Here is a 10,525-nt window from a genome sequence, read left to right as displayed (position 1 = left end):
TCGGTGAAACACTCTTTGCACACGTCCACCTTCTGGCCTATATAAGGAATCAACCTCCGAGGCCTCCCACTGCGTTCTCATTTCTCGTGTTCGGTCTCTTCTCGCGTCTCGCCAGCGATTGCCATGGGTGAGCCTTCGATCTTCTTCAGCGGCTCATTGTTCTTTGTTCTCTATGATCTTCTATGTGCGGATTTTGATTACTTTTGTCATTTCCTTTGTCCTTTCTGTTCATCGTGCAGCCGGAAAGATCAAGATCGGCATCAACGGTTGGTTTTCCCCTCCTCTGTCTCTTTTTACGAGTCTAGCTTCGATCTTGCGGTTTCTTATATGAACTCTCTAGGGTTTATGATAGATCTGTCAACCTTCTTGATTCGATCTTGTCTTTCTTGATAGGGTTCGGAAGGATCGGGAGGTTGGTCGCCAGAGTCGCTCTCCAGAGCGAGGACGTCGAGCTCGTGGCCGTCAATGATCCCTTCATCACCACCGATTACATGGTGCTGGTCGATTCCAGTGATTTTGTGACCTTTGTGCTTTATTTGAATGTCTAGATTGATCACATATCTCCACTTTTTTGTGCATCTTCTTGATAGTTGAATTCTAGGCCGCCGTATTAACAGTGAATTCCATAGATCTATTGATTTTGCCTCGGTCAGATAATAAATGCTTCAAAATGTTTCGAACAATCTAATCATTTATGGGTTCTTGTTTTAAATGATCTTCTTACAGCAGTTTACTTTATTTAAGTGAGTCTGGTTTCTTTGGGTTTTGATTGTTTTACTTGTCTTCTTTGGTAATGTAGTTCTTTAGGAAGGTTGTTTTTCTGATGGTTTAATTGCGAGATTCACATGTTTGCTCCATTTTTCTTCAAACTGAATTTTCTGTACGGGTGATGCATTCCAGACATACATGTTTAAATATGATACCGTGCATGGATCATGGAAGCATCATGAGATTAAGGTGAAGGACTCCAAGACTCTTCTCTTTGGCACGAAAGAAGTTGCTGTATTTGGTTTTAGGTATTTCGGTTTTTTCTTCTCATAAAGGTGTTTCAAATCACTGTTCTTTAGATGTTAGTTGTGTATTAATGTTGTTCTGGATTTTAGGAACCCCGAGGAAATTCCATGGGGTGAGACTGGTGCTGAGTACGTAGTGGAATCCACTGGTGTCTTTACTGACAAGGACAAGGCTGCTGCTCACCTTAAGGTAATGCTGATTCAAGATGTGGTTGGTTTATTTGGTTAATAGTTTATGTTTCTAAAGTACAATTTGGTACTTCAGACTATAACTGATTTTTTCTTAAGCCTATATTTTCGTAGTTGGTAATTTCTCCACGATTCTACATTTTATTAAAGTGCTTCATTGTTAAGTAGCCTGGACAACTCAGTTTCTAGGCTAGGCTAACTTCCAGGGTGATTAAAGCATTAAGCCTGTAAAATGCTACACTGAATCTGTTAATTGACAGCCACTTCATCCCGTTTTTTACTTGGTAACTATTTAGCTGATGTCAGAAAATTTCAGAAATTAGCATCTACAATTATTTACATTGAAGTAGGAAGTTTGAAATGTAATGTTTAATATATATGTTGCTTGAAGAAACTGGCTCATTCTATATAATTTCACTAATTATATAGTCCATTGTTAGTAGCTTAAAAACTCTACTTCCTGTCCTATTACCTCACACATTGGCCCATTTTATCTTCCTCTATAGTCCCTGTAATTATTGGTATTACATTTCTTAGTTGCAACTACAGTTGAAGTTACTTGAACAGCTGTACCTACAATTGCTACTTGTAGCAATTGCTTTTGTGAGCAGTTGCTACCTGCAGGCAACTCTACTTGTAAGCAACTGGATGTTCCAGTTATCAGCAAACAACAGATACTAGTGATATGTATCTTCTGAAATTTAAGAGTTATGATTCAAACATTCAATTGTATTGTAAGTTCTTTCATTGAGTTTTGTTCTATACACTTCTTTTCTTTTCTTTTTTCTTTTTCTGTGAAGCTACTTCTTTTGGTAATAGGATTTATTGAATTTCCCTATTGGACGATTCTTTTTTAAATACAGGGTGGTGCCAAGAAGGTCATTATATCTGCTCCTAGCAAGGATGCACCAATGTTCGTTGTAGGGGTGAATGAAAATGAGTACAAGCCTGATATTAATATTGTTTCTAATGCGAGCTGCACCACCAACTGTCTTGCTCCTCTAGCAAAGGTAAACCACATTTTATCGAGGACTACTCTTTGGATATTGTACTTGATATTGATTGATGAGCTTTATCCTATATATCACAGGTTGTTCATGACAAATTTGGTATAATAGAGGGTTTGATGACGACAGTTCATTCAATCACCGGTAACTATAACTTGAGTTATACTTAGTTGATTCTGTTGTGAAGTGTGTCTATTTCAAAGTTGTAAATATGATCTTTTGCTTTATTTTTTCTCAGCCACTCAAAAGACTGTTGATGGTCCATCTAGTAAGGACTGGAGAGGTGGACGTGCTGCAAGCTTCAACATCATTCCCAGCAGCACTGGTGCTGCCAAGGTATTTTCAGTAGATTTTTGTTATGTTTAGTTGTGCATCCTAACATATGCATGTGTGGTCTATGATAAACAATATGTATATGTGCACATAATGTGACAAATTCAAGAATAGTGTTGCTTTCATGTATGGATACTGATGCATTACCATGATTATTGTATGTCTAAGGGAAGATACTATTTTGAATTTCCCAGTTTATTAGCATGAATGTATGTGAATGGTACAAGGTTAAAACGCTCTGGTAGTATACTTCATTTCCTGTTGGCTTTGCTTCTTATGCTTGCCCTGCTTATTTGAAGATTGATGACTGCTCTGACTAGGATTTACATCAGAATACACCATGAACTATTTTGATTTGCTAATGACAGGCTGTTGGAAAAGTTCTCCCTGCCTTGAATGGAAAGTTAACTGGTATGGCATTCCGTGTCCCAACTGTTGATGTGTCTGTTGTGGATCTCACTGTCAGGCTTGAGAAACCAGCCACCTATGAGGAGATCAAGGCTGCCATCAAGTAAGTAGCAAAAGTTGGCTGCCATCAAGTAAGTAGCAAAAGTTGGCACATTCCTTTCTTTTAACAATGATGATTACACCCGTGTTGTTTGTCTGTATTGATTGAATTGGTGTGTTTCTATAGTGGGTTGTTTGTACAGTTGTAGATTAGTCATTAGAAGATTATGGTTGCATATTATTTTACCATAATTTAGTAAACAAACCTATCCTTTCAATATACTGCTCATAATACACCTAGCTACTATGCGGAGAGGATCCTATATGCTGGAGTCTAATCTCTTATTTTTCTATTGTGTGGCACTCAACAAGTTTTTTTTTTTTTTTTTTTCTAATTTGTCACAACTCAGGGCAGAATCTGAGGGAAAGCTTAAGGGCATCCTTGGATATGTGGAGGAGGACTTGGTGTCCACTGACTTCCTGGGTGATAACAGGTACTCTTTATTGTCAAATATGTAGTTTCAAACTAATTGCTTTCTTAATAAGTTTATTTCATCTCCAAATGAATGATTGGAAAATTGTCCTCTCATATCTTTTGATCTGATTTTGTCATGGTAATATAGTAGTTTAAAAACTCTTTGATTGGTTATTGCAGGTCAAGCATTTTTGATGCAAAGGCTGGAATTGCTTTAAATGGAAATTTTGTCAAGCTCGTGTCTTGGTACGATAATGAATGGGGCTACAGGTACTTCAAAACCACCTTGTGAATAAATTATGCTACTTGTAGTCATGCGGAATGAGGTATCTGTTATGCCTTCTAATCCGATCCTTATTTTCTTATTTGCAGCTCGCGTGTCGTCGATCTGGTCCGCCACATGCACAAGACTCGGTGAACCGTCTTCCTCTTATTGGTCATGCTGGTCACTGTCGTAGGTGGCCGTGCTTTTTTGTTTCTGTTATGAATAAATGGTCAGTCATGATGTCTACTATCTTAATTATCTCAGGCACTCTGGTTTGGGCATTATATGCAGCCCACCTACTTTTTTGTATTGAGAAGTTTGGTATTTGAATTACTCTGATTTTGGGCACGCTGAAATATGTAGTTCGCGCTTAGGCTTTACTGATTTCGAAGTTGATTTTAATTGTCGTTTGTGTGGATTATTTCTTCAAGATTGTTTTCCAGTTGAAGCAAAAAAATAAGCACCCAATGACTTGGAAGTTGTAGTTTGATCATCGCACTTGTTGCTGTTGCCTCTGAGCGTGAGTTCAATGCAGTGTTGGGTGCAAGTTGATTTTATTCCATGGTCGAGTAGGTTTCGCTATTTTGAATGCTTTTACTGGATTATCCTTCACCATCAGAAAGTAGTGTGTTTAATGAAACCTTTATTTCGAAAGGTTCGTACCGTCAGAAAGTTAAATTGTGAGTTTCTTTTTTTTTTTTTTGTCCTTCAATCAAATTCTAAGTTTCTCATGGTTGTTCTACTAAACAAAGGGCAAAGATTGTTTTGGTGTTTCGAAGCTCCTAGATTTAGTAGTACTCATGACTCCACACGCTTGCTTTGCCGTACACATGGGAGTTATAGGCAATAGATTGCAATGTCAATAAATTACTAGTTTCTTTTAGGTAACCTGCCATTCAGCTTACAGTACGTAATGTCAAGATCAATTGTAGTATTACAATATTATTAGACAATCTGGAAAGAGGAAATTAAGAGTACCATGTGGTTAATTAAGATAATACTTCTTATTTATTTATTTAAGGAAATGAAGAAGACACGGAGACAATATTTGTGGCGAAACCGATCAAGTCAGGTGATTCCACCGAACTTGTCATCGGGTCGTGTGCACCCGGAGAAGAATGAACCGAGTTTGTGATCGCAGGGTGACGCCACCGAGTCTTCCGGCAACATCCAAAACAGAATCCATTAATGCTGAGTGTGTACATATCCCTACCATACTTTGGGTGCTGCCTCCTCAAACAATAACCCATCGACAACCAAATGAAGAAAGCAAGATAAATATTTTTGCTCTCTGGATCTTGTTTGTCATATTCATATAGTATTTTAATTTGATCAAAGATTTAGTTTATTACTAACCTTAATGAAGTGTCTTTGAAAGTCACAAAGTATCATGTGTGTATATGGAGGATAATAGTTAATTTTTTTTTTTTTACTCGATTTAACAAGATATATATAGTCATTGTTGTCTCTAATTATATGTTATTAGAATGTCTTTTAAGTTTTCTAACTCAAAATTCTATGGACCCTTCTAATCATATATTATCACTTCTTTAACTATACTAACTTAACCATTAGAGAGATTTTTATCAAGCATACCTCTAATTAGTTTTGCAACTTAACCATCAGTGAGGCTTTTATCATATATACCTGACTTAGGTTTGCACAACTCCTTGCCGAACACATTCATATCCCGACATCGGAGCTCTTTTCCTTTTTCAATTCCTCTGGTTGAGGATGAGATCTCCAAAATCCTATGCAGTCTAATTATCCTATGTTATCCTGCACGATGAGATAATTGGTGTGTGCTTACTGATAAATTTACCAAACAGAGAGGACTTAGGCTTGGGCATGTAGATCAGAAGTCACAAAAGATAAGCCACGAGGAATGGAATTTATGTGAATTAGATCACGCCAAGTCAAATTTTGAGAGTAAACTTCAAAACTACCTACATATTTAATTGGCTTCAGGTCCAATCTTCGATTCTATTGGATAAACTTGGACGTCATTAAAGATGGAGAACTAAGAAACAAATTTGACTTGTAACCCTTACGGATCTAATGCAGCATGTTGCGGCAACCAGAAAAAGAAGACGAAGAAAAAAAATCCACAAAATAACAAGCGCATTTTTCTGTCGTTTCCTAATTAAATTCTTCTCTCTTTTAGTTTGTCGTTTACGTCGAAAGTAAGCGCGCGCTCTCTCTCGATGGTCTGGAATTAATTCTTTCAGAATTTCTCATCATGAAGATTTTTTTTTTTTTTTAGCATGAAGATCATGAACATTTTTTCCTTTAAAAATGTTGTACTCGTTTTCTACATTAATATAAGTTCTTCCTTTAATTGATTTGATTATATATAAATCATTCCATTTTTACTACCACCATCAATGTCTTGCGCTTTTACCTCGGAAATCTTACCGTATGGTGGGATTTCTATAGACTCCCCTTCTTTCGATACAATCTTCTACTTGAAGCGTCATTTCTTGAAAGTATATCAAGCTAGACATGGAAACGTCTCGCGATTAACCAACCAAAAGTATATATATATATATATATATATATATATATATATATATATATATATATATATATATATTCAGTTTGCTAAACACAAACCACTCCTCTAGATTTATTTACTACCACCACATAAAGATCCTCCCACCGTCGACCACCGCATGCCTTGTGGTAGTTGTAGTAGTATTGGTTACAACACGAGAGTTGGTATGCACAAGGACCAAAGGTGATCAAAATAGAACAGGCATAAGCGGAGACTCCCTACGGAAGCAAGAGCGTTAGTTAGGGTTTTGGAATCTGTTTGTTCTCTCGTTCTCATCCATTCCATGGATCAGCTTCCTTCTTAGCCATGCATAGAAGGTGGAACATCGTCGTCGTCGTCGTCGTCGTCGTCGTCGTACTTGTCGGCATCATCATGTATGAGACTGCGTCCTTTCATTTTTGATGCGCCAGCCATCTTCTCCAAGCCATTCCTCCTCTGATGCGCCTTCCCGGTGTTCCTGCTGCTCGGTGCTCGCGCCTCCACCGGCTGTCGAACCTTCACTCCCCGTATCATCTATCGTTTTTTACCATGTACGATAATGTCAGCGATGACTTCCCTCGACAAGCGATCGAGATCTGAAACAAAGTGGGGTGAGTGTTTTACGTATTTGCCGCACTTGACGTCGGAGTAGATCACGATGAAGTCCCCTTCTTGCAGCCCGTTTGACCTCACAAAATCCCCTGAATTATCATTGTATTGAGTGTTCGACCAAATGCCAACCATGAACTGAAAAACTATATTACTGAAGAAGAAGAAGAAGAAGAAGAATGAGACTCTTGATTCACCTGTATTCTCCAATAAATACATTCTGCTCTTGTTGTTGGGCCAGAACCTGTAGCATAGCCGAGATCAACACGCTCGGAATCAAGCAATGACAAAACGATGCCGATGGAACTGGAAAGCGCATATACCTGTAGCGCATGTTCCACACCTGGGATGTGCCGATGTCCTCCATGGGGATGGAGATCCCATCCCTGGCGTCCAGCTCCGGCAAGTGGGTCTCCGCTTCCTTCTGTTGGATCAAAGAACAACAGACGAATCAGACTCCGTTAAAAGGTTTCGGAGAAAGATAACGAGCACTAAATCCTGAGATCATGGAAGCACGGAAGAATCGACTTCTAATCAAACCATGTCGAGGATGTTGTCTCACTTTGGGAAGCACGATCCGGCCCAGGCTACCCACGTCGCTCTGCTTCAACACCTTCTGCAGCAGGAACTTCAAGTTCTTCTCACCCTTCCATCCCTGGATTAACGTCGATGATTAGAATCCACCGAGCAGTGCGCTGTTTTCAGATCAAGGACGGACCTGGCGCTTCTCCGAGGTCGAAGCGGTGGTAAGCTGAGGCCTCTGCGGCAGTTGCGCCGCAGGCGGCGGCGGCGTCTGTTGCATGTTTGAAGCATTCTGCGCCTCGGCCATGTGGTTCATCTGGTGGGACGAGGAGGACATGCTGGTCCAGAAACCCCAATTCCTTGTATTCGAATGAGACGATCCGTTTGCACCCTCGGTGGATCCGACGGGATGATGAGCATGCTGCAGGTGCAGCGGCTGGTTGTGGTTGCGGTGCTGGTGGAGAGAGGAGAAGCGCCGCTGCCTCGCCATCCGCTTCTTCCTCGCCTCCTTCGTCGCGGAAGTCGTCCCAGGTAGTCGTTGGCCTTGGTGGTACATCGGATGGCCCAGAAACTGGTTCGTCATACCCCCGGAATACTGCGGCGGCGCCATGGACAGCGGGTGGGAAGCGGAGGTGCCTGGGTAGGGCGCAAACTGAGGTAAGGTTGAGGCTAACCGCGCCGGCCACGGTCCCCCTGCGGGGTCGACGAAGTCCGGAGATGGAGAAAAAGGTTGGTTGTTGACGACGACACTGCTGGTGCCACAGCTGTGGTGGTAAGGATAAGGATTGGCTGTTGCACTGGGATACCCCATCTCACCGTTACCGCCGCCGGCGTAGGCGCTCAGTAAGGCTGGATGCGTAGCCGCCGTCGAAGGATCCATGGAGTAGGGGCTCCAAGGATTGCAGTTGTAGTCGAGTTGATTAGGGTTAGGGGAGATGGGAAACGGCCGGGGCTGGTGGTCGTAGGAATACGGCAACCGATGGCGCTTCCTCTGGAGATGGTTGTTCTGGACCCAGGTGAGTATGAGCTTCAGCAGCTGCGTCCTGCCCTGCTTAGTACGGCCGAGGCGGCGGGCAGCGCACTCGATGGTGGCGCGCTTCAGCTTGATGCTACGGAGGTCCTCCGGCGAGATCGAGTCCTTGTTGCTCCTTAGCCACTCCAAGAATATCCTCGCCAGTTCCTCCGAAGACTCCTCCTCCTGAGCTTGCTGCGGCACTCCTTCCCCGTGACCATGCAAACGACCTTCTTCTACAGCCTGACACGGCTTCTTCTCATGACTCCCGACGGCTTCATCCCCGCCGCTGATAACGGCCGCACTGGCTTCGTCGGCGTGGAAGAGGGAAGGCGGGTCCCAGGGATCAATCGACAGATCGAAGAGGTCGATGTCCCCGAGGATGTCGAGCCCATCGGCGAACTCGCTCGACTGGTGATGGTCTAACGGCGGCGGCAGCGGCGGAAGCATCATTATGTCGTCCACCGACTGAACTTCGGTCGCCTGCTGCTGCATGTCGGCCACCCTGCCACTGTCAGGGACCTGTAAGAAGGACCAAGAGGAGGAGGAGGAAGAAGAAGAAGAAGAAGATGAAGCGGAGGAACAAGAAGACAGGACTGCGTTCTTTGCATGCAAGGTGGAAGCGGAGGACGGCGAGGGGGTGGCCGACGGTGAAGACAGGCATGGGAAGTCGGGCAAGCAAGGAAATGTGTCCTCGGAGAAGATGAGATCCTCCCCGTCTATATTCAGCACGATGTCGTCCACTCCTGCCGCCGTGTCTCCTCCACAACCAACTCCTAAAACTTTTTCCTCTCCTTCGACCTTATGATCTGCCATGGCTTCCTCCACCTCGTCGGAGGCAAACACCACATCTCCCTGCTTTCGCCGACTCTCGCACTCCACGGTCTGAGATATTTTGTTCTCTAGTCCTATTTCACAAGGATTGATCAAGAACCATTTCCAACCACTATGTATATAACAGGATGAGGGCATACAAAGGAAGGAGGAGTAGTCTTATCAACTTGTATATATCCTTTGTCTTTCCTCTGGTAAATGTAAAACACAACCGACAAAGACCAAAGAAGGAATATAATTAACAAAGAGGGCAGGACTTACGACAGAAGTAACCTGAAGGCGGAGGCCGAGGAAGAGGGTGCGTGAGCGTGGGCGAGGCCATGTGCATGAAGTCGGGCCCCCACCACCTCCCCCACCCCCTTAGAGAGAGAGAGAGAGAGAGAGAGAGAGATTTGTTGTGAAAGAAACTGAAACGGCTGCCTTCTCCTAGGAAGCGAAGGCAAAATAATAATAATAATAATAATAATAATAATAATAATAATAATACAAGGGAAAGCGACCCCTCCTCTTCCTTACTGTGTAGTCCTTTGCCTTTTCACACTACCATTAAAAAGAGGAATTATAACGCGATAAAAGAAAAACAAAAAAAAAAAGAAGAGAATGCAGAACCAGTCATCAAAAGATCGAGATGAACAGAACCGGCAGAAAAAGAAAACACAATAAATAACAAAGAAAAGGAGAGGAAAGGAGAAGGGATATAAAGGAGGAGGCGGGGGGCGACGGGAGACCGCGCCCACTCGTCTCCTGCACAGTTTCCTGAGTCGCCGGGAGAGGAAGCGGGCGAGCGAGATGGCTACAGTTACAGACCACGAACAAGGAGGAGCGCAATCCGGAGGCCTACTGCTGTTGCCATCGCCTGTTATGTGCTCCGCAAACCGGCACTGCCACGAACCACACCGAATGCGTCAAACTCTCTATTCCTACCTATCTCATACCAACGCCGACCTCATCACATTAATTCCAAACGAAAAATAAAAGAAGATAATGATGAACGTAAATGAAAACTACGTGCTATTATTTCCTACAAACAAAAGTAAGTCTTTGATATAGCGTCACATGAGATTGGCAAGAGAGGAGTGGAGAGAGAGAGAGAGAGAGAGAGAGAGAGAGAGGGGGTTTCATTACCCCGGATGTTGCGCCCGCTGGACCCCGGCCAAACGTTGTGAGCTCAGTGGTAGCAGCCCGCGGCGCATCAGGCTGGCCACCTCCCTCCGGCCGCTGTGCCTCCAGCAACAGCGTCGTCCTCACCAGCTACGCCACGTGTAGCCACCCCCCGAACCGGACGA

General features: G+C 43.1%; 2 protein-coding genes across 2 annotated transcripts; one reads left to right on the top strand and one right to left on the bottom strand.

Moving 5' to 3' along the window:
• Positions 1–4,109, top strand: LOC135639850 (glyceraldehyde-3-phosphate dehydrogenase 2, cytosolic-like). Its single transcript, XM_065153821.1, has 12 exons — positions 1–127; positions 240–266; positions 394–494; positions 901–1,016; positions 1,104–1,203; positions 2,066–2,212; positions 2,293–2,353; positions 2,448–2,545; positions 2,911–3,053; positions 3,400–3,483; positions 3,645–3,734; positions 3,837–4,109. Exons 1-12 carry the CDS (start codon positions 124–126, stop codon positions 3,880–3,882), a joined length of 1,017 nt encoding a protein of 338 aa, XP_065009893.1. The 5' UTR covers positions 1–123; the 3' UTR covers positions 3,883–4,109.
• Positions 4,110–6,445: 2,336 nt separating this feature from the next.
• On the bottom strand, positions 6,446–9,307 carry LOC135640285 (regulatory protein viviparous-1-like). Its single transcript, XM_065154582.1, has 6 exons — positions 7,590–9,307; positions 7,434–7,526; positions 7,195–7,295; positions 7,069–7,115; positions 6,887–6,963; positions 6,446–6,796 (listed from the first exon to the last, which is right to left on the bottom strand). Exons 1-6 carry the CDS (start codon positions 9,219–9,221, stop codon positions 6,584–6,586), a joined length of 2,163 nt encoding a protein of 720 aa, XP_065010654.1. The 5' UTR covers positions 9,222–9,307; the 3' UTR covers positions 6,446–6,583.
• Between the last annotated feature and the right edge of the window lie 1,218 nt (positions 9,308–10,525).

This window comes from Musa acuminata, chromosome BXJ3-6 (assembly GCF_036884655.1).
Source record: "Musa acuminata AAA Group cultivar baxijiao chromosome BXJ3-6, Cavendish_Baxijiao_AAA, whole genome shotgun sequence".
NCBI classification, from domain to species: domain Eukaryota; kingdom Viridiplantae; phylum Streptophyta; class Magnoliopsida; order Zingiberales; family Musaceae; genus Musa; species Musa acuminata.
The sequence above is the reverse complement of the archived record's forward strand: the minus strand, read 5'-3'. Positions and strand labels throughout refer to the sequence as shown.

Bases quoted from the DNA above. Each gene is read 5' to 3' on its own strand.
- LOC135639850 (XM_065153821.1), top strand. The intron at 2,354-2,447 runs GTAACTATAACT...ATTTTTTCTCAG, and splicing joins GACAGTTCATTCAATCACCG to CCACTCAAAAGACTGTTGAT. The intron at 3,484-3,644 runs GTACTCTTTATT...TGGTTATTGCAG, and splicing joins GACTTCCTGGGTGATAACAG to GTCAAGCATTTTTGATGCAA.
- LOC135640285 (XM_065154582.1), bottom strand. From the start codon at position 9,221: ATGGCAGATCATAAGGTCGAAGGAGAGGAAAAAGTTTTAGGAGTTGGT. The intron at 7,527-7,589 runs GTCCGTCCTTGA...ACGTTAATCCAG, and splicing joins CGACCTCGGAGAAGCGCCAG to GGATGGAAGGGTGAGAAGAA. The intron at 7,296-7,433 runs GTGAGACAACAT...TTGATCCAACAG, and splicing joins GCCGGATCGTGCTTCCCAAA to AAGGAAGCGGAGACCCACTT.